General features: G+C 38.8%; 1 protein-coding gene across 3 annotated transcripts in view; it reads right to left on the bottom strand.

The window, feature by feature from the left end:
• The window catches only part of ipo11 (importin 11), a 126,924-nt gene that overhangs the window by 30,796 nt on the left and 71,599 nt on the right, over nt 1-24,529 (bottom strand). For 2 of the 3 annotated variants that reach the window (XM_079688104.1, XM_079688102.1), the window contains exons 23-28: nt 14,152-14,231; nt 13,920-14,000; nt 11,685-11,780; nt 11,164-11,277; nt 10,444-10,565; nt 4,144-4,239 (exon numbers count right to left, since the gene is read on the bottom strand). In XM_079688104.1, the coding sequence (XP_079544230.1) occupies nt 4,144-4,239; nt 10,444-10,565; nt 11,164-11,277; nt 11,685-11,780; nt 13,920-14,000; nt 14,152-14,231 (589 nt within the window). The remainder of the gene's footprint in view (nt 1-4,143; nt 4,240-10,443; nt 10,566-11,163; nt 11,278-11,684; nt 11,781-13,919; nt 14,001-14,151; nt 14,232-24,529) is intronic. The other variant, XM_079688103.1, reaches the window with a different exon arrangement.

The following is a 24,529-nucleotide window of genomic DNA, read 5'->3' as shown; positions in this document are numbered from 1 at the left end:
AGTTAGAGTCCAACAGGTAAGTTAGTGTCCAATAGGTAAGTTAGTGGGGCATTTAGCAGCTTCAGAGGTTTCTCTTTAAGCAACACCAACGCACCTCAAAGGAGTGCAGTGGTACCAATTCTCTCCACTAGCTACTGCCCAGACGTCCAGTTTTACTCTTTTTCGTCCTATGTTCAAAAGTTTAAAAATACTTCTCCATTGTTGGCTGAGTCAACAATGACAATGGTGGGATAAGAGGACTGAGTCACAGCTTTTTCACATGGTATAACAACCATTGTTGAAAGGAAGCGTCTCAGCTATTATCCAGGGGGAAGACGTGGAGAGGGTCTACTCATACAAGTCCTTCGGTGTCCAAATCAACAAAAAACTAGGCTGCTCCAACACAGACTCTCTCTTCAGGAAGTACAGAGCAGATTATACCTCATGAGGAGACACAGATCCTTCAGTATTTACAACAGGATCCTGAAGATCAGCCTGTATAGCCAACACACTGTTTTTGCAATATATATATATATGGTTGGCTATAAACAAATTGAAATTAAAATAAAAGTTGGGTTATCTGTATAAAAAAAAACTTGATATGTCAACATTTCTATTTTAAAGGAAGGCTCCAGTCATTAGATAGTTAATAAAAACTTCAGTATTTAGTGAAACATTATGTTTAAACCATACCCTGAAGAAATCAGCGATAATCCCTGGTAAATAATGATTTTATAGCTCTTTATCAAAACCTGTATATTCCGTCAGGCAGCTGCCATTTTGGCCATTGTAGTCACATGATCCGAAAAACTAGGTCGTGACGTCATCTATGCGTTCACCTTGTAAACACGACAGCTCATTCGACGAAAGCATGGCGGCGTATTTGAGTTCGGACTCGTCAGCCGAGGAAGAAGTTTTGAGCAATGTGGAGAGATTGGATGGGGGAATTCAGCCATACAGGTTCGAGCCAAGTGGCCAGAACCGTCAGGAATCCAGAGACAGTGACGATGAGGATGAACAGCACGGTGATCTTGCTGGAGACGATCCCTTTACTCATGCAATTGATTTCGGGGGGCGAGTAGGGAGACCTGTACATGAATGTTGTACTTGCGATCGGTGTGTAGCCATGGACAATCCTCTTATGAACATATGTTGTCATGAGCTTGAAGAGCTTGAAGATAAACTGTTCACAGACGACTTGGATTGCATAATGTTTACACAGGGAATTCGACACTGTGGTGTTAGAAAAAGCTGTATTGAGAACAGCACTGGTTGCCATGAAGGATGTGAAACGCACCTCTTTGGTTGAACCAATAAATGAAAGGTGGGTACATTTGACGGGTACAGCCCTTTCTTCTTAGCATTATATACTTTACAATTAGTATTATTATTATTATTATTATAAATGGACATATCAACTAAAGACATTTTATTTGGTTAGGAAGTTCTGGATTAAAGATTGAATTGACTTTATCAAAAGTTTTATATTGACGTTTACATTCTAGGAGGAAATTATTTTCATCCTCAATCTCATGGCAATGTTTGCACAACCATCATCATTTACAGGAGTATTTGTGTATCGACCATATTCAATAAGAAGTTTATGGTTGTTAATTCTAAAGCGTGTCAAATGGATTCTGTCTACAATTGCATGGCAAGGACATGAAGGACAATGACAGATCATTTTCAAAACCAAAACTGTACTAAGTATAGCCATGATAAAATAAATCAAAAAGCATATCTACAGAATGCACTCTTTATAGAACAATGTAGGCTAGGAGTCCTAACACAGGGCTGCCAACTTTTGAGTTCAGCTTGGAGTGAGATTTTTTTTTGGTGAACCAAAAAAAAAGAAACGTTCATGTGTACAGTGTTACAAATGTATTGAACATGTACAGGGTTTCCCGTTAATGTACCGGGCGCTACAGTGGAATACGCAAGTACACAGTGTACCCGAAACTCTTACAATCAAGTGCTATTTTATAAGTGGGGGGGGGGGTCCTCATCTCCTCTAGGGGGGTCCGGGGGCATGCTCCCCTGATGAATTTATGGTAAACAGATTTTCTGTTTCTTTATGGATATTTTACAAATCACTCACCATTTAAACTGTATTCTTGTTTCACTGTCATATAGTATTTCATAACTGTTTTTCATTTATTCTCATAAATGTTGACCAAAACGTATGAGACCCACTGAGATAACTAGACTAAAGCATCTAAACAGAGTCCCTTACCTCACTGAGCTGTAGTTATCTCTCAGTCTGACAGGACAGAGCTCTCCCTCTCCTTGTTTTAGAAACATATTTTAATATCCGTTAAGCTAACCAGATGCTAACAACAACAATACAAATAGTGAGTTTGGTAGAAATATACTGTATAATAGTAAAGTTATTTAAGATGATGACATATTTATTGAAGATTTAACATAATAAATATTCCACACAATTATTCAAAAGCATATTCTTCCAAACTCTCTGCTGTAGTATGACCACCAGGAGACTATTGATGTGTGTAGTGAGTTTGGTACTAATAAGCTGTATAATAGTGATTGAATATTATTGTATAGTCTTTTTTGGGAGTTGCACTTTGCAGACGGTCCCTGAGCACTAATTTCTTCTCCGGCTGCGGATAGAGACCAATGTAATGTGCCCAGCTCGGAGGACGGCGCGTATTGGCTTTTTTTGTTATCAAAATGTGATTGTAGTTCGTTGTCAACCTTACCACGGTACTTAGGAGACGTCATTTGTGTCTGAATAACGTTTTCAGTTATTGATCTGTGAAATCAGAATCTTCCAATATCGTTCCAACTTTACTGAACTAGGCCAGAAGACCGTTTCATTTCGTAGACCGCTCGGTTTGCTGTTCCTTCACTTTATTTTTATATTTATATACATTTGTTTTGGACGAAAACTTAGCGTGAGGAAAGGCAAGTGTGGCGTGAGTGCGTGAGATATGGGTTAATTGCGTGACTCTCAAGCTCAATGCGTGAGTGTTGGCAGCCCTATCTAATATAATAATGGTACGATGTAGTTGAATAAATTCCATAGTAGTTAATCAATCAAATAAAGAAAGCATTCCGGAGCATTCAGGGAGCACACGTGCACGTGCACACGGAGCATTCCGTGGATTGTTCCTATCCGAATTGTGGCAATGTTTCGCGATACAATGAGGCATATTTCAATAGAATTGTGAGAGTAACTAGAGTAAACAACATGAACAAACCACATACATCAATTTGTCCTCGACACCAAACGCATAGTTCACGTCACTTCCGGTAAAATAAGTCATGTGACTCGTCAAAATGGCGCCGCCCACAGGGTTGATGTTATTTCGGTAATTAATCAGCTTAAAATCACTGATAACGTCATCGGATAAAATGTATTAAAAAAAAGACTGGCAGAGACTGGTCTGTTTTATTGGATGATAATTATTAAAAAATGTGTGTCATGAGGATTCCCTCCCTTTAAGAATTTTATCGTTTAACTTTTCTTTTCAAATTGTAATTACTTGGGTTGTAGTTATTAAAATATTACACAGTGATCCTATTTGCTATTCAGTATCTATTGTACGTGATTTATCCATGGCAGCAAGACTTTCTTTTTTATTCATTATCACAAAAGAACAATTCCAAACTATTTATGATAAGAGATTGATTTAGCTTTTACAAAAGATGGACACAATGACAATACTGACTGCTTTTCGTCTCAGTTGATTGCATTAACTGTGAAACAACATTTATTAAAACAATTCAACACATCAGCTTCAAACTAAGAAACATTTATCTTAATCTTTCTGCCCAATCTTTTAGTTCACACTGGAGTATTCAAGGAGCTTTCATATACAGTAGGTTAACATCTATAAAGAAAAGAGCACAATGCTCCTAGGAAAGATAGCCAGAGGGGGGAGTGTGTCACACTCAAAGGGGGGCTGTAATGTAAGGGACTGCTTTTATTGCAAGAATTTACATTCCTTCTTCTTGTTTTTGATATATCACAGCAAAAACCCAACAGCAAATCTGCAGTGTCACAGCTTCATAACAACATTTCAAACATCTTCATGTATCATGCATGAGCTTTCTAAAACTAAAATCTTAATTCACTTGTGTGTTTAAGGTTTAACTGTATGATTATTTCTTAGTTTTCTCGTAAGAAACATGCATACTTACTCTTTGAAGGTGCCTGTTTCAGAATCTTCTGTCATAACATCATGCAGCGCCTCTACGGAGATGTTGATGATGCCACAGAACTTGTCCTGGATTACACTGATAAAAATATGACACACTCATTAATCATAAGGTTCAAATGCAACAGTTGTGTGTTTGTGTGTGTTGAGTGAAGAGCGAGATATATATAGAGGGAGGGTATCTGTTTAGAGACGCAAATGGTCATCAAGAGCATCATGACAGCAGAGAGCAGCAGTCAAGGTAAGATCCTGTAAAAAAAAAACACACGGCTATCCAAGGAATAAGGGTAGCCTATCTATGACCTCTATCAAATCACGTCATAAATACGTGTCAGGACTAATTGTGTGTGTATATATCTGCACTCACCACTGTTTGTACTGAACTGGCACAAAAAAAAGCGCAAAAAATCTTCATATGGGAAAATGTTGAAAAACATAACTTTTTTGATCCCACATAAACATGTTCCCATTGCAATGATAAATCACACATTTTAATGGTAATTGTCCAGCTGTAATCAGAGTTTATTGCCTCACTTGATTTGTGAACAATAAAAGTAAATGAGGCCTTTACAAACAGCCCTGCAGCCTGCGAGTCTCATATTCATCGTAGTCACTGGAGTGATTCTTCCAGCTAAAGAACATTGCAGAGCCTTATCTAGCTGAACCGGAGTTTTTTTTATTTTTTTAAATATGCTCGCTCACAACACCCACATCTCATGCTTGGAGACCAGCAGTAGTGATTGATGAATTATTTGAAAAAAATTGAAAAGATGAAAGTGTGTTTCCCATGACAATAGGAATAAAAAACAAAGAGACAAAGAGCATGTATGTGGAGTAGGGGCACTGAGGCATCAAAGGTTCCATCAGGCTGAGTGCTTGGCTAGGTAGACCCCAGGCAATGCTGGATGAAGTCCACTGAGCATGAAGTCGGGCAAAAAACTGAAAGAAAGTGCATGACAAATACATACCCATCCTGTACACATAGAGCTGTCTCTTATTTATTATGAATGGGAATCGCTACTGAAGTATTTACTCATATGGTAAATATTGTATAAAGGTTATCTATAAGACATTCAAAACATTAATATAACAACACTTTTTAACTCTGTTAAAGATATAGTGGAGTAATTGTGTGCTGAGCAGAGAACGCAAAAGTAATATGGTGGTTACAGATGAAAAAGACTTCCCAACCAAGTGCGCTGTTGTGGAAGCATAATGCCCACCCTCTGGGTAGCACTGGTAGCCCTGTTAGCAATGTGGCTGTTTGAACTGTTAGTATTGTTAGCTACTAGCCAACATCTCAGCTGTCTCCATGTTGAGAGCCATTTGGAGGCAATATTCAATCGTTACATGTCACTTGTTAGAAGCTTTTTCCCAAAGCGACTTACATACTTTGGGAAATGCCCACAGGAGCAATTTGGGGTGAAGTGTCTCGCCCAAGAACACAACGACATGCTGACTGCAGTGGGGATTGAACCAGTGCTCCCCTGATCCAAAGATCTGAATATGAAATTAGTTTTGTATAAAGTCCTTTCAAGGATAAAAAAGGATTTTCTCAAAAGAGAATGGAATATGTTCCAGGTGAATTATAAAACAGTTGGTTGTTCTAACATTTCACTAATAACATCCTTGGAGTGTAAAATACATAGCTGAACACCTCTTCTCTCAACTTTAACTTCTCAAATTGGCAGCCATAGCAACAAAAGGTTCCAGGCATTGTATCAACGATCCCTTATCACACATTTAAACATGCCTGTCAAATTCAAATTCTACCCAGGGCCAACACTTCTCCACTGATTACTCTCTAAAGGCTGACTAGTGTTAGCTGCTGCCATTCAAATCATTGCAAGAGATACATGATCTGAAAGCTGAAGGTCTGCATGCAAAGACAAACTGGTCGCAGCAATAGAGTGGTGCAGTGATGACAGACTTTTGTAGGCCCTTTTCCCCTTTAATAGTTTATTTGAAAAGGGACAAATAAACGACCCAGAAGTACTGTAAGCTGCATTCAGCCACTTGTTAACAAACATCGTTTTCCAGACACATAAGTGGGGTCACTGCTGATGTATTTAATTTTGTAGAACTAAACTTAATCCGTGTCTTAAATTTGTGTAAACCACAGACCTTATTTAGAGCTATTTTTGTGGTAAAAAACAAAAAGTGGTAAAATGCTAACTCACTTCCGGGTTTTAGGCACCACTCTACAAGATCAGAAACACCGTCTCTGTGTCCTCCTCCTCCATGAACAGCAGGAGGCAGCGGTTAGTGGCCTGTGAAGGTTGCACAGCATTACATTTGAATCACTATTAGAATGTGTATTAGTCCCTAAGCACAAGTACTATACTGATTTATGTGGCGAGTGCAATAAATCAGGACTAAGGATTGTGTCAAGATAATTCATGTTTGTTACAACTTTTGCATTAGAAAATTGAAGGCAAGGGGTATGCTATTTTGTATTGAATACTTATTTGAAAATATTTTCTAATAGCAGTAGTGAGAAGATATAAGACAACTTGTCTAATGTCACAGTTGGCAAAGATATTGATATATTTGTAATAATTGACTTATCATTGCATGCAAACACACAGATAATTATGCATTTGGGGTTGTCCTTGACCATAGACATTCTTAGTCAACTAAGACAATACGATTTTAAAGAGAAAGGGAGATGTGCTCATAAGTTTCTGGGAAATAAGTCAGTCCGCACCGTATAACCCTATAGCACTTAGAAAGTCTTGTCTTATTTGAAACCATTACAAACTTGTTATGACTCTGTTGTGGCATCAGCCATTTTCTATGGTGTGGCCTGCTGGGGCAGCAGCTTCTCGGCTGCTGACAGGAAGAGACTGAACAGACTTGTAAGAAAGGCCAGCTCTGTCCTGGGGAGTCCTCTGGACACTGTGGAGGTGGTGGGAGACAGGAGAATGGCAGCCAAGCTGTCCTCCCTGCTGGACAATGTGTCCCACCCCCTCCAGGACACCCTGTCCTCACTGTGCAACTCCTTCAGTGACAGGATGCTGCACCCCCGCTGTTTCACGGAGAGATACCACAGGTCCTTCCTTCCTGCAGCGGTCAGACTATACAACCAGCACAGCCCCTAGTAGACCCCCCCCCCCCACACACACACACACAACAACACAGACCCTTGCTGTTAAATACTAACCAACTATGTGCAATATGTTATAGGATGTGTATTTTTGTAAATTGTGGAACTTTTTATTTTAACTTTTTATTTTGTACTTTAATACTTTTTAATGCATGTAACATTAAGCTGTCTGTGACTCTTTTTAATGTTTAGTTGATTTATTTACTAATATAGGGCAGCCCTACAATGCTTATATGCAAGCTATAACCAGGAGCACTTCTTACACTTGTGGTGTTTTGTTACAAGAAGAGAGATCAAATGGCTGAATGTAGTAAGGCAAAATGAACAAGGAGAATATTTGATTCCTTTGCACGTAGTTTATTTACAAACTTTCAGAAGACCCCAATATAATGGCGATTAGACAAAATGTGAGCACAGCAGATCCCAGCCATAAAGATGCTCATATTGATTTCTTAAGGTCCTTGTTCTTGTTGCTTTTCCATCGTTAAGCAAACTGTCAGTGGGATGAACTGGGAGTGCCAAAAAAATGGCTGAACAAGAGGTTCTGATGACAAAAGCAGTCTTGGGTGAAAATAGCCTCATGGCTGTGCATGTTAATACAAAGACAAACATTCTAGTGCGCTTAGATTGCACAAAAGTTTTAGAAAGTTTGAAATACATCTCATCAAAAGGACAAACAGGTTTCCTTCTTTGAATGCATGACTATGCTATAACTAAGCAAAAAAAGAAGAAGTTGACAGATCCAATGCAAATCTGTTAAAAGTGCAAAAAGTGAAAAAGCATTCTGTCAGATGCTTTGACAAGATATTCTGAACGTGATGAACAGTGATGCATCATCTTAAAACAGGAAGGATGCAATATTCAATGGCAGCACCTACTCTGTAATATATAATAATAGCATAAGCAAATGATCCATCCCTCTCTTAAATGAAGCAGACACAAACTGCAGGTATATTAAAGAAATGTTATGATTTCTGCTCCACCAGAGTGAAGCACCCTATCCAACCATGAATAACAAGAAATGCACAAGTGAATACTTAAACCATTTATCACATGCCTGCAGCGGTTTCACACCCCTGTAGCGTTGCCTTTTTTACATTTATCCCTTGAAGCATATTCAATGCTGGACCACACTTTCTATTTCAGACATGAATTTGAAGACGTAAAGTTGGAATCATAAATGTTACAAGTCAACTGCAGCATGGCTAAGGCTACTAAAATGAACTCTGCTAGTGTCGGTTTCTGTTTATTTAACTTATTTGAAGGAAGAGCCCTGACTGACAACACACATCTTTATAACAGATATCTATTCTACATAAAAGCAATTATTGATATGCCTTATTCCTAATGCCCAGAAACATCTATAAGCCATTGACCTTCTGTTAATCACCTTCCATGATCATATGATTTATCATTAAAAGAGATAAAAACAAACTTCAAATAATAACTGCTGAGAGCGTTCGTAAATTGAGTACGGTATCTAAAGTGAAAAGACACACTTATCAGACCTCCTCCTTAAGTCACATACAAAGGCTAAATTGTTTTCAAACATGCTCTTATCTCCCGTCTGATACACACAACAGCTCATTTGTGGCACTAAATGATTGCTAGAAAAGCTTAGTCTACATTTACTTGTGATTATTCAATAATACTTTTGAAACAAAAAATCATTAGGGTGAAAATAAATGGTTTATCATGTACATCTTTAAGATTGTGGTTCAATACCAGTAACACATACAGTATGACTTTGGCTAAAAGCCTCACTTTGTTACATCGTATAGAACTTTTTATATATTGAGCCATAAAGGCAGCTACGAACAAGATGTGGACCTCTTCTGATTTTTGCTCCGACTATATGAGAGTTGATTAGTCATGCAGCACTTAACCAGCCGTTGCTGTCATAATTAATTTGCTGTTGAGAAGAGGATGGGGGCATAACATAGGATTTCATGCCTGTCTATGAATACCATATCTTCATTTCAGAAAATGGAGCTTCACAAAACCTTGATAAAAACCCGCAGCACCAAAGTGAGATGGGACATCACAAGAAAAGTTCATTATTAAATCCCACAGTTACTCCTCTGAACCACTTCAAGAGAACTTTTACTTGGAAAATGAAATGAGAAAACTTCTTTGAAGAGAGAATAATCTTTTTTTTTCGTTTGGTAGTTGGCCTTCCTGAAGTTCTGCCACATTGAGGTGTAAAAAAAAAACACGTTTGTCAAGAGATAGTTTTTGAAAACAATAGTTGGAGCACGATAAAATGCTTTGACAACATGTTGGACTTTGCAAAGAGCTTTTTAAATAAATTCCATTTGTGTACACGAGTCGCACTTACATGCTTTGGTTACTTTCAACCTCAGATTTAACTAAAATACTTTCTGCTCTGACTATTTGTCGCTTGAAGTAACTGTCTGTGTGATAATACGTCATATCGGCCGCAAATCTGGATCAGCTCCGTTGTATCCCCGTTTTTAGAGATTTGGGTACGGAGGAAAAAAGAGAGGGTTATATTTTCTGACGCTGCGTGAGTTCCCTGACACACCGGGGACACATATTTATGTATAAAAGACATCAAGAAGTGCATTTTGCATGATAGGTCCCCTTTAAATTAAATAAGTAGCATAAACAGTCTTTTAACAAATCGTATTAAATAATCTGATGACAGAATTGTAAATAGAATAACTGAAACATTAACAAAATAAATAACTCCGTTACCTCTAATCATTAACCCATGTTTGTATAATTTTCTTTACTCTGTGTGTTGCTGCTAGCATACCTAATACCTGACGTGGAAAAGTTACTCGATAAAAAGACCAATAACGCCCGAGCTTAACGGCACCAAGGTCTTTAATAATTCAGCCCCGGGGCCCCTTTAATACCGGGGCGCGGTACCCATCCTTAGTCTAGAAGACATGTGCTCCATGTTTGCCTGCACTTTGATTTTGTGCGGTATATGTCAAATGTAATGTCGTTATCCAATGTTTTAACAACCTATAATATGTTCTTCTGTTGGCGACAACTTGTTACGCAACACAGATCTCTCAAAGAAGGATAATTCCAACAGCTATAGTCAACAACAAAAAGCTGAGTAATTCAATGTGTGAAGTATGTCTCTTCACTTCCCACCAGTTCAAAGCCACATCTGCACATAAATGAATGACACATGTGTCTCACCTGTTGTCGGATGGAAGAAGGGAAAGCAGAGCCAGAGAGGACAGCTTCCTCCTCTCTGGCTGAGTGATGTTGTCCATGCGGTCGACCCACATCTCTATCACACTGCCAAACAACTCGTCCATCTGATGAGGAGAGAGTGGGGGAACGGAAGTGGAGATACAAATAGAGCGTCTTTGAGTTTCCAGAAAAGCGCTATATAAGTCCCATGTATTATTATTATTATAGAGGACATCAATTAAATATACAAAGAGTTTAAGAAAGAGTCATATAAAAAGAGACTGACAACCTAATATACAGTGTACCGATAGATATTATTTATATATTTAAATATGGGTCTACTGTTTACATAAAAGTGAACAAAGTCAAAACACGAGTGTGTGATGAGGAGACAACTCTTAAAGATAAAGGCAGAATGTTAAAGGCACCCTGAGGCCATTTTGTGATACTGGGCTGTGTCAATTAAAATGTCTACAAAACAAGTAAAAGCCAATGTTGCTCAGAGAAAAACAATATGTCACGGTTTCACGGTGAATCGATGACCACTCAAAACGAGACGTTCTGAACCGGTTCCCACTTTCAATTCCTTGGCTCATTACGTTGGCCTCGTTCAGAGTTATCCCTTTTTAACGGGCACTTTGAATGTTGTGTCTTCAAATATTCACAGAGACTTGAGATGTGATGCTGAGGAGACAGAAACGAAGCGGGAACATCAAATCTCACCTTCTGGCTGCGATCCGAGGCCATTTGAGTGAGCAAAGACAAGAAGAAGCTGGAGTTCTGGAGCAGGACGCGACCCATAATTCCTAGGTAGGTGGACATCACCACAGGATATCTCTGTACAACACACACACACACACGCAGCGATGTATATACACAATCACTCATGTTGACGCGGAGACATAACCATGAGCAAATGCTTTTACATAAAGTAAAGTTCATTAAGCATGATAAGGGGAAAGATGACGGGTCTACTGACACAGCAGAATCCTTGAAAGGCATCCTGTGACCCTTAACTGAGCTGATCAATGAACACCACTATACAGTCTCCATAATAATTCATTTTTCAGTGACACGAAAGGGCAAACTGAAAGTAGATGCTGGAGCAGGACACTTTATTAGGATAAAATGTTAAAGTATTCAGTAAATTACTGAATATGCACCATAGGGATTATTACACATATTTTCCACATTGTTCCATTTTTCATTATTCAAGTTCTGATCCGCGTTGAGGTAAAACTCACCTCACCGTCCACGATACCTCTGAAGACAGCTGGCAGCAGGGGCTGAAACATGTGGGCTCCCAGTATGGGGCTAACTTTTAAAGCTATCTCTACCACCTGCAGAGACACATGAACAGGGAGGATTAGAGACGGTACTCAGAGAGGAAAGTAAGGAAAGTAGCAAAGAGAAAGAGAAGGGAGAACTTGGGCCAGAAAAGGAGTGTGCCAAAGGAGAGGCAGAGGGTATCAGACAAAGGATGATATAAAAGCAGCAAAGTGTGGGAGGTCATGCGGGGCAAAAGGGAGTTAACGTGAGCTTCATTTTTCAAGAGATAATACAAGAGTGTAGAAAAGCCTCCTTAAAATTGAGGGTCTGACCTACAATGTGCAGCAAGGTCATTTCCTTAAGTCTTAGTTTCCCAAGAAATTTGCATGAGCATTTAAGGTGAAATAATAAGAATAAGTACGGCAACAAAACAGTGCCACAATACGATAAAATGCTATATTTTTTAACCAAATGCATTAATAACGATATTTGCGAATATTGTAGGGTTTAATATTGGTGCTTTCATTAAACGTTTATAAATATAAATGATCATCAGTATTGAAAAAATAGTGGGTAAAAGTAGAAGAGCAAAAACATTCTGGTAAGTTCAGCTTCAAAAACAGGGAACAAAACACTTCTGTCATATTATAATATCCAAAATATTAGATGATATCTATCTTATATCCAGATATTTACAGAACATTAATTGTTTGCACAGCATTACCTGCAATACATCCTAACCTGCATGAAGGCCATAGTATTCTGAAAGGTTCAGAAATGCATGAGCTTGAAAAACACCTCAGTCATATTTACATTTAGCCACAAAAACTAATCTGAAAGGACAGGGACGGAATTCAGTTTCCCCGATCATTATTCAGGGAGACCGAACATCATTAATCCAGACTAAAACAAAATGATGATGCAACACTTTAAAATCACAATTTGCAAATGTAAGCCTCAAATGAGAATGTTTAACTGAAAGGTCAGCAAACACAGAAGCACAGGGACAGGCACTGAGAGGCTATATCTGTCTCTGTAAGTGTGTAAATGCATGTGAACTTTTCAAAGGAACACAGGCTTATTACTCTGATCCCTATGTTCTCAGGGAGGCCGTGTGTGGCGAGCTGCACGGTGTGCACGCGGTGTGCACACCGTGTGTACGCGGTGTGCACACCGTGTGTAGGTTGACAGGTTTATTGTCTGCTGGCTCTCTCTTTATAGAACAAAGGATTAGCATGAGCCAGATGTGCCGTAACGCCACTGAGCTTTACTAAGCTAAGCTAAAGCTCCTTGGCATTCTGCATACTGAAGCGGTGCAAACAACATATGTGCACACTCACATGGACACACACACACTCCCATGGACACATACAAGCACTCACACGAACACACAAGCGCACACTGAAGTAAACAAAGAAAAACGTAAAAAGTATTGTCCTGCTCACCTTAACCCATACAAAAAGTACTTATTTTAAAGTTCTTTGGTCATTATCTTATTTAAGATTTTCTTTATGATAATCTATTTTAATTGAAGAGTTCAATTCAGTAAACGTTGTGTTAAGTTTCCTTAATGCCTTTTCTGTAATGCCATTCAGGTTTGTGGCCCAATTAAGGGGCTTGTGGGAGCCAAGGGTTAACCCTAGCATCCACCCCTGAATGCAGACTGAAAAAAGACAGTAAGAAAGTTCCTAATTGTAAATGCTGGAAATGAGAATCTACTAGAAGTGAGAATATCAAGGCTCCTCTAGCAATATAACAAAGTATCAATTCACAAGCAGCGCTGTCTGTTTGTTTATGGGTGTGTGTCTGTGTATGCAGCATTTAATGTCTATCCTAGCGAACATGCTGCTCAGTAGGCCAACCAAACAAAACAAACCATCACTATGGTGGAACTTAAGAAGGGAGAGTGAATAAAACAACCCTGAGGGAACAAGAGAATCAACAGAAGTACCGTAATTTTCGGACTATAAGCTGCGCCTTTTTTCCCATTTTTCGACACTGCGGCTTATATAACGGTGCGGCTAATCTACAGATTTTTACAGCTAACGGCCACTAGGGGACCTCCTAAATCTATGGATTTTACAGGTTACATTCCACCACCTTTAACTCTATGGGCTCTATGGCCGGTCCGCGCCCCCCACCTTTAAGCAGCGGGCTCCAGCAGGAAAAGCTGAATAAAGTTATGTGGAAGAGGGATAGGGTGAGGGTACCTTGAGCACTTGGACCTGTCCCTCATCTGTGATGTCTTTCAGCAGAGCGCAGAAAGCTCGGCACAAGGATTCTGCATAGTTCTGAGGAAAAATATAGGCAAGGGGGAGTTTTACATTTTACGTGGATTAAACGTTTTACTTGATGTGGATTATATTGCAGTTTAAAAATGTGTGTGTGCATGTGCGTGCGTGTGTGTGTGCGTGCGTGCGTGCGTGCGTGTGTGTTTCTCACCTGTAAGAAGTCTGTGGCAGACAAATATAAGTAGGCATTAACGATCTGAAAGCAGGTTCGCATGTTCTCCGAGCTCATCTCTGAAACACAACATTAGATGTTAAAATGACCAATTAGACAAACAGGGTTTAATGTATGTGTAGGGATGGAAAATAATTATGGAAAGTCATGTATGTAAAATGATAGACTAACTGGATTGTGTACAACAAGCTTAACTACAGGGGTTAATATCGTCCATATAAATAACATCAAGGTTTGTCTTTACTCTGTAACAGGTGCTTTGATGTTTTATCGAAACATGATTTTGAGTGCTTCCGTTTGTGCTCTTTCAAGCTGAAAGGAACTTCAACCAACACAGAAAAAAGGTATAAAACACAAAGTCGTAATTTTAGAAAAAATGCTTTTTGCCTTCAATTAAAAAATAAACAAGTGGCTGCTTATTTGCCAGCAATTAAAGGTTGTAAGAGGTGGTGAGATTCTACTAAAAATAACTGAAGCTTAATTGTTAAGCATGCTGTTGCCTAATTATAACAGCATGAAATCCTTTTTGTACCTTGTCTTGTTTGTCTGATCTTTGCCTTTATATATATATATATATATATATACATAAATGTGGGTGTGGTATGAGCAAGAGTGCATGAAGCTTGGGAGTAGGAAATGGGGAAGAGGCAGCTGAGCAAAAATATATTTTGCTGAACAAAAAGGGGTTAAGGGAGAGAGGGAGAAGTTATGGTCTTTTGAGTCTGCTTCCGACCAGGACGAGAGAAAACAGGACACAGAAGAGAAGGCTGATCTAGTTTGCAAATAGAAAGCGTAGCTGATTAAAATAAGGAAGACATGAGCAGTATGAGACAGAATATACACCAGAACTAACATATAGACAGAAGGATATAAGCTTTGATACTAATATAAGCTGGCATGGTAACAGACCTTAACACCAATAATAGACTCTGCGGGTAATACGGAGACACACGGACACACACATAGGGTGAGAGGTTAGGAAGAGAGGAGAGGGGACTGAAAGACAGCTGATGGGCAGACAGGAACTAAGACGTTAACACACACATCTGCATGCCAACAGTCCAAACACACACCGAGCATATAAACCAAGACTATCATCTGGGAAGTGGCCACGAAGGCTCTTTGAGTTTAAATCAGGTTAGCTTTGAATACAAGGCTATGACGGCAATTATGTGGGTTATATGTTGGTGTCTAGGGCCCTGTGTAGATGTGTGTTGACTATCATCAGGCGGTGAGAGGTAATCATTAAGTTAATGATGCTTTCTATCTCATTCCAGCACTTGAATATGTTCTTTTGTAACAAGTCTGAAGCTCAGTGCCTGCCTTTACAGAACAAGGTCATTACCATTGTCTATCTAAAAAAAATGTAATGTGTGTTTGCCATATATATATTTTGTTGTATTGAAAATCTTGAAAATTAAATATATATATTTTTTTTTTTAAATGGAATGAGAGGACAATCACAGTAACTGGTAAGTACTTAGAGGGAGTCCAGTCTAACCATGCCAGTGCAAACAGGTTAGAGTTGATGTATGCAATATGTTATCCCTAGCCATCTGCCAGCCGCAGTGAGGTAATGAACATAAAGTGTTCTTCTAGCATCTGTTATGTGTGCAGGTACATAATGTATTCCAGGGCCCTATTTTCTAATTCAGTCAGCACATATAAATATTCAACACAGCCATCATAGCAGGGAGCAGCATTACGCTAAACACAGGCACTGTGCAGGCTGGTTAGGTGAGCTCAGATCAAGAGAGGACACTGATTGATTTTAAAACCAATCAGCTGCAAAGATGTATTCAAAAACAAGAATAAGTACAAACAACAGAGAGTCATGGTTTAAAATGTCAACGTGACATTACATGTGCATTAAAGGAATTGTTCTGATGTTCCCGTTGTTATTGTGTGTAGTATATTGTAGCATGGGGCGACAGACAGGGAAGGATGATAGCTCCACTCCAAATGCTTCCCTGTGGTCAGGTAAGGCCATTATCTTTCTAAAGAATAAAGCAAAGGCAACAGATTGCTTAACAGTGGGTGAACAAGGACACTGTGTCATCGGACAAGGAAGCATGACAGTTCCGCAGTAGTGGAGCCAAATAGATAATCTTTTTTTGTTTTGGTGCATTTTGTGACTGCAACTATTTCATCATACTAACTAAAAGGCTGCTTTATCAGTGTCTGTAGTACATGGAGTAATACACAAGGGAATCCACAATGCTGTCCTTATTTGTATATTATATAAGTGACCTTCAATGATATAAATCAGTCAAAAGAAACCTATAAAATATGGATAGGAGATAACTGAGACTTCACCGTTGTATGGGTACTGTGAGGGCTTTACACAGATACAGTATGTACTGCTGTTTGGGAAATAGATACACCAACTACTTACGACGAAACTAGAGACTTGCTCAATTCATGTTTGAGGGATCTGTGAAGAACATGACAACAGCTGCACTCCTGGTGTTTTGTATACCAGCAATTGAGGGTGGACACGTTTACTACCACTTAAGTTTCAAATAATTGTGTTAATTACTTTTGTAAAGCATTTGAACATTCTTTTGTGTCACGTTTTCATTATTAAGTTGATGTATAACTGTATAGTATCTGAATTATTTAAAAAATAAGGTGACTAAAAATGGCAACCAAAAGCTGATGCCTGGTTGCCAGCCTAGCAACCACTTTTAAAAGTTAGCGTTGAGCCCTGTTTGGGGATATATTATTATTAAATCAAAAGGGTGTAACCTCAACCATGCAGCTCAGGTAAATAGCATCTGTGCACGCCATGTATTTACAGGCTAGGTACAAATGTTTCCTTGTATTCAAGGAATGAGGCAATACATTCTAAACTAATCAACCTGTACTGAATTACTTTTGTTGTGTCCTAAAGGTTAACAGGGCTCTGTACAGTTATATTCACAACAGTACGACCCTTTCAGCATCAAATATTAAAACTAATAAAAATGCATCGAGCAATTCCTACAAATTTAATACCTGCCAATCATGCAAATTATTATGCACTGCAACAAGAAAAAAAGGACGTGTTTATTTACTGTATGCAAACAAACACAACCTTGAGAAAGGGCAGTAAATAGTAAAGCACTCAGAGAGCAGCGATGTCTGAGCCGTGTCAAACTGTCATGTACACTACACTCAAACAACACACAAGCATGCGTGCACAACCTCTGAAAAACCCACAATACTCAGTCAACACAAAGGGTTGTGCACTTGTATATTATAAACTAATCAGTAAATAACAATAATTGACATACTCTTCTTCATATGTTTAGATTGTAATTCAATGTTTTGTGCATCTGAGAAGCAGAGGAGAAAAAAATGGAGTGCAGATTTAAACAGGCTCTTAGGCTTGATATCAAAGTAATAATGGTTGTGGGAAGCAAGTCTCACAGCTTCATATCACAAAGTATGGAAGCTAAACACATTAGTCATCATACTGAGCCAGACCGTGTAACTCAAACAAATTGCGATTCGACGACAGGAAGAAGGCTTTAAACTTCTGGTGCTGGTGACATATGCCTGAACAGCTCTAACAGCAACCCTCCAGCAACAGCTGATCAACCACTTAAATCATTGCTTTGAGCTCAGACGCCACCAGTATGACTCCACAGGCGCAGGATGATACAAATATGTAAGGGACCGTTTATGAGCGAGATACAAGACCACGGGCACATATTGAAGGCAACTCCAGATTAGATAGCAGGGAACCATAAACCTGGACTGACACATTTAACAAAAGGTTATATCTGGAGTGAAGTGTGACCCCAGGAGGAAGAGTCCTAGGACAAATCCTGAGACAACGAATGCCTGGTGCTGTCGATGAAAAGAAGCAATTGTATGTTACGTACAATACTGCACCAGCTTACACTAAATCCCTATTTTTCTGCGGAAAAAATAGGGCTTTATACCCAAGAGGGTGTGGGGATGATTGTCATCCTAAGAATCAGTAAAATCATAAACTTATTTTATGGTTGGTTTATTTCAGTTGGAAAAATGTTTGCCTCAACTCCATGAGCGCTGAAGGCGAATGCTGCCCTAGTTTTAGGAGTCTTTGGGTATTTTTTCACTTAATCTCACATGTATTTTTACAGATATTTGACTTGTTCTTACTTTGTTCTCATCTAAAAAAATATATTGCAGGTGTAATTAGTTGTAAACACTTAAATAATAATGCAATCTGACAACTTTTGTTGGTAACTCAATAGGGCACGTTGAAGTGCGGCCACGGCTTTAGTTTTATTAGATAAGAGTGGATTATATGGAAAAATATGTTATAGTTTGTTCTTCCATGCAATGTAATAGAAAATAGACACAATTTAAGAAACCTTTTATCTATCTCTCTCACACACACACACACACACACACACACACACACACACACACACACACACACACACACACACACACACACACACACACACACACACACACACACACACACACACACACACACACACACACACACACACACACACACACACACACACACACACACACACACACACACACACACACACACACACACACACACACACACACACACACACACACACACACAAAAGCCCTGATTAAGCCTTAGTACATCCTTCATAGCCCTGGGCATTTGCTGCAGAATCTGCCTCGGTTATCAACATTAACAGGAAAATGAGCCTCACATCTGACTGATAGAATAAAATGCCTGTAATGGTTGTTGGGGACATTGCTAAAATGTTGGTCATCTCCCAAACCAATTTTGGCTTTACAGTGTGTGATGGGGATGGCAATGTTTGCTAAATGATGAAAGTTAACAGATACAAAAAAAGAAGATCCAAAATATGTACTAAAGTGCCATAAGGACATAGTGTAGTGTGAGCCTGCCATATAGAACATGAACTGAGTAAAGCCCTATGATGGAGGTTTACAAATGGAAAAGGACTATTTTATTTTTAAATGTATATTCATCTATTCATTTAAGTTTAAATGGAAATATAGAAAAGTTAGAGGGACAACCTCAGGAGAGAAGTCAAACCATTTGTATTGTGCTGATGCTTTTGCATTGCTATCTTATTAAAGCTTAACTCCTTAAACGTATTCTTAAGGGTATAAAATTACCGCTGCAGCTTTCCAGAGACAACCTAATCTGACAGGTTTTACAGTACACAAAGGACTCATTGCGAAACATAAAACAACATGATGGTCAGCTCCCACTGGTGCGGGAGTGACTGGAGCCTTTGAAAAATCATGGACGAGTAATCAAGCATGAGTAAAGCAATAATAGTTCAGCAAGGGATTCAATGAAGTAGCAACAAAACAGAGACAGTTATGTATGAGATGAAAAAGGTTTCTAGCGCTGTGCATCTCATACAAGTTGCAGCAACAGCAGCTAAAAGATTGATCAGGTTGAAAGGATCAAGAGATTTAGAAGGATACAAATATATAGATAATTATAATATCAAACTTTGAGCAACAGTGAATGCACTGGATACAAATACACACACTGCTACATAGGTTTGCCCCAAATACGCTACCATTCAATCTACAGGAAAGAATGGCACTGGTGGAAACAATGGTTAAAAAGTGATATGGACAACAGTGAACATACAGTACACACAATAACAAATGAGCAGGAACTAAAATGACTGCCTTGGAGATGTACGTCTTCGCCAGCATCCAGTCAAGTTGCACTTTTAATAAATGCCTGTCCTTAACATAATTTCAACCCATTACAGATTTGTATGAAATAAACCTAAATGATGACCAAAAATGTGTGTTGTAAAGTCACGGTGATCTTGAACATTTAAAACCTAAATCTAATTAGCTCAACCTTGAGTCGAAGTGTGTGTGCCAAACTTGAAGAGATTGCCTGCAGGTGTTCCTGATACATACGGACAACCTGGCAACATAGGCTGTTTGAGCGTAGGGAAAACATATTGGGAGAAAACAGATTCTAGGATCACTTGATGAGCTGCAAGACCAATTAGATGTGTTTATGTACATTTTCGAAACTATATGCTTTTCTAATTCATCCCAATTTTGCTGAAAATATGGGCATATATATGCAACATCTGTGATAGCGGTAATCAGTCATGTATTCTAGTTGAGAAGCCTGTTATAAGAGATTGTCCTTTGACGGGGATGTCCAGATTGATCCATGGAGCACATTAGCTGGGTAGTTAACTACGAGACCACATTCTTTCAGAGGAAAAGGATTAAGCTGAAAGCTCTCAATGCAGCATCATTGATCTTTATGAGGGTGGGGTGACATCTCTTTGGCTGCCTCAGTAATTGCTAACTGATGGGATGATCATGAAGCAAGGTTTTGCATTCCCGGCTTTTTGCTGTTATTACTCTAAAGGCGCTTGAGCAATGTTGTAATGTATATTTAAACTGTGGATAGACCAAAATCAGTATGGAATCTATTAAAGTTATTTGCCATTTAAGTTAAGCAAAAATCCCAAAACACTTAGTGGTTCTAGCCAGCGTTGAACATTTTTCCACTTTGCCTCAAATGTTTTAACACCAGCAGAAAAAGAAGGACCATGATCATTTGAGTTAGTGTGATTTACCATTATTTTTAAATAATTGAAGTGTTGAGCTACTGAATCGATGCCATGGAGCGCTTGTACTCTACTTTTCTGAGGTCAAAGCCAAAAAATGATTTAGCAAAAAAACAAACATTCAAGTACTTTGTGTGGTTTGACATGAAAAGTGATCGCAAAATTAGTAACGCTGGCCCGTTTCAGACCTTGTAATAACACGAGTGTTGGGTGATTCAATTACAAGTGAACAGCTGTAAGTACAAGTCCCCAGGTTTCTGATATTTTCCCATTACCGTGTTAATTTGTGGTTGCTGCTTTTTTGAAAAAAATGTATTTCCTCCATATGTTTCAGACTGAAGCCCTCTAATCATTTATTAGACATGTTGCATGCCTTTCCCTGGACAGATTTACCTTGAAACAGCATGTTCTTATTTGTATATAAAATGAGGTTGAAATGAATAGAAATCCTAGCTCCATCTCTTTCTCACACTAATCCAGTGGTTCTCAAAGTGGGGGGCGCGCCCCCCCTGGTGGGCGCAGAGGCATGCCAGGGGGGGCGCGAGAGACCAGGAGGAAAAATGGTTATAAAAAAAAAAAAGATTAAAAAAATAAATAAAATAAAAATCATAATTTGAAAAATTATTGATTCGAAAATAATATGATGCAGTACAGTACTATTACGTCTGGGTCTCTGTTTCATTAAAGCTCGGCTCTGTGTGTGTGTGTGGAACGAGCCATTTTGTGTGCGCGTGAGAGAGAGAGAGAGCGCACCGGTACTGGAGATCGTTGTTGTTAGCTTCTGGTGCTAGCGAGCTACGCTAACGGATATAAGGAGTTTTTTCAACAACAAAGTGGAGGAGAGTCCTCTCCTGTCAGACTGAGAGCTAAAGGACTCTCTCAGTGTTATCTCAGTGGGTCTCAAATGTTTTGGTCACCATTAATGTAAATAATTATTTCCGAGGCACACGTTTATATGATCATTATAGTTATAAAAAAATAAGAGAATAAATGAAAAACAGGTATGAAATACTATATGACAGTAAAACAAGAATAAAGTTTAAAAGGGTGATTTGTAAAATATCCATCAAGAAAAAGTAAATCTGTTTACATTTCTGTTTCATATGGGTGTTGAGAGATGTATCCATAGATCTCTTCCTTTCGCTCTCAAAGTGCACCAGATTGATGCTTTTAACTTCAATATTTAAAAATAAATCTTCCCGGGGAAGCTTGCCCCCGGACCCCCCTATGTGACGTCCACACATCACCTATAAAAATAGCACTTTATCCCTGCTTACACCTATATGCCGTGAGCTGAATATTGAGCCTTCATTGTAACAGTCGCGGGTACGTTGTGTATTTGCGTGGGGATTGTTGCAGTAGAAAATTCCACTGTAGCGACCGGTACATTAATGGGAAACCCTAAATGTTTGAGCACCCTCTATGAAACGTCAAGCTACCCCACAGCACCCCCAAAATAAATCTCTGGCGCCGCCACTGAGCCTGATTATTCGTTTTGGGGGGGCCCGACTTTTTTTTTTCTCCAAAGGGGGGGCCTGACAGAAAAAGTTTGAGAACCACTGCACTAATCAATGTAATGCCAACAAGGAAAACAACTTCCATGCTGACTCTCCATCATCGGCTCGGTGCAGCACACAGCTGAATAGTGTCCTAGTTCAGAGCGTGGTGGCAGTGATACAGAACGTAGTGCAGGTCTAACAATTTACCAAGGCAAGGCTCTTGACATTCTAATTAGGGAATTTGCTGCTCTAGTTTTGCCGTGATAGAGCGGGGCTCTTTATCGGGCCGGCCAGGCCACACACCTGGCAGGCTGCGACAACATACAAAGCCAGACAGTCTCAATGGCCCACATCCCGCCATTGCTCTCTATGAACTAAATGAATGGACCACCAAATGTTGTAAAAACCAGCCAAAGATGATGACTGACTATTCTGACAGAAAGACAGAAATCGAAAATCCAAGGTAATTTCCTAAATGCTATTTTTCTAAAATTACTTAAATAAATGCATGATTGTTAAATGTTAAATAATAGTTCACTAATTAGGCGTTCAGTGTTACAAGGACGGGTTTTTACGACTGTTTGCAAATTCGTTCTGACCTTTGACCATACTGTAACTCTGTGCCATCATCATTTATCACAGAAGCTTTGACCTCTAATACTTGCTTTGACAACTTCATTAGCTTTAAACTTGATCAAAGGGGAAAGAAATACTTTTCAAAATAACAAGAGATACAAAGACACGAGGCAAGGGGCCGGGCTCTACAAAGTGCTGACGAGCAGCTACAATACTGTAGTGGTGAAACCAAACATTGATAGCAATAGATTATGTTAAAATAAGGGACACTATAAATAATATAAAGGACATAATAATGACGTAAAGGACAAAATCATGACATCAGACTACTACAGAGCTTTTTGGAGAGGAGAACGAGGATTTGGGTTGATTCAGGACAGTGAGAATGTGGAGGAGAGAGTTCTGACAAAGAGGGAGAGAGCAAAGGTGGATACTCTTAACCTTAAAAAAGGAGTCAAGTTGAGAAGAGAATATAAGATTGCTAAAGATGTGATTTATGATATGATCAAAAGCATCAATATATCTTCCAGATTCAGTGTTCAAATTATTCTCTCAACTGCTTTTTGGAAGTCCATTAAAACACTCTACGAAAGTACAGGATAAGGAGAAATCATAAGAGGAGAAGTAAAAAAAAAAAATTGTTAGCGTTTTACAATCTACCATTCTATGATAACTCTTTATAAAAGGTCATGTGACATGATTAAAAGCTTTGGAACAGCTAGCAAATTGAGTTGAGCAAGACTGTTTTCTAAATTCTTAAACAACTTGTATCAGTCAAGTAGGAAATACTTTGCAGACTGTCACAGCAGATAAAGAGTTATAGTTATTTTATTAATCTAAGGTGTATAGCTAGATCTATTATATAAAACGTGTTAACGTTTTGTCATGCATCAATCTCAAATTGTTAAATTACTGAATCGTCTTCTGTTGTTTTCAATCCACCCTCTTGGCTTTACAGATGACTGCAGGTTAGCACGGCAGTGGTAAACATTAGAGTAAGTAAGAATGATGTAAGAGCAGCATCACAGCATCCAGAATATTCCTAAGCACAGAGGTACCATTCACAGAAATATTAATGCACAAATCTGACATGCATAAAAAAGCTAAATGCTTGAAAGGAGGAAAACATACCTATAAAATACATTTGGCTCTTATGTTGGGTTTTTACTTTACTAATGCTGTTAGCTTGTACCTGGGGAGATGTGAAAGGTTTTCATTTATTCGCATTAATGTGTCTTTCACAACTAGAGAAAAGCTCATCTCCGTAGTATTCACAGAGAAGGATGAGAATAATAGTAACAGGTTATGTGGACATAGGAAAAACATTGTAACACAGGCTCTTGTCCGATCACAAACTGAAATGTTATATTCTTTTATAGGGATTTAAAGATATTACAAGTACAGAGCAAAATTATTCCTTTTTGCTAGGGCTGCAACTAAGTACTATTAAGAAGAAATATTATTTTCATTACTCGTTAATCTGCCCAAAACCCAAAGCTAACTGTTCAACTATGATATGAACAAGGGAACTCAACTATTGATACTATACTGCTGACTAAACATTGCCTGCATCTGTTACGATCTGAGATAAATGGTTCGGACAAATGAGAGATGTCTGCAGGTTCATCTACCAGCTGATATACAAAGCACGCTATCAAAGTGTTCATCATTAGTGTCTTTCAGTCATAATCAACTACACCCTATACATCCTTTCTTCCGGGATTT

The sequence above is a fragment of the Notothenia rossii genome (assembly GCF_949606895.1).
Source record: "Notothenia rossii genome assembly, chromosome: 6".
Taxonomy (NCBI): Eukaryota; Metazoa; Chordata; class Actinopteri; order Perciformes; family Nototheniidae; genus Notothenia; species Notothenia rossii.
The sequence above is the reverse complement of the archived record's forward strand: the minus strand, read 5'-3'. Positions and strand labels throughout refer to the sequence as shown.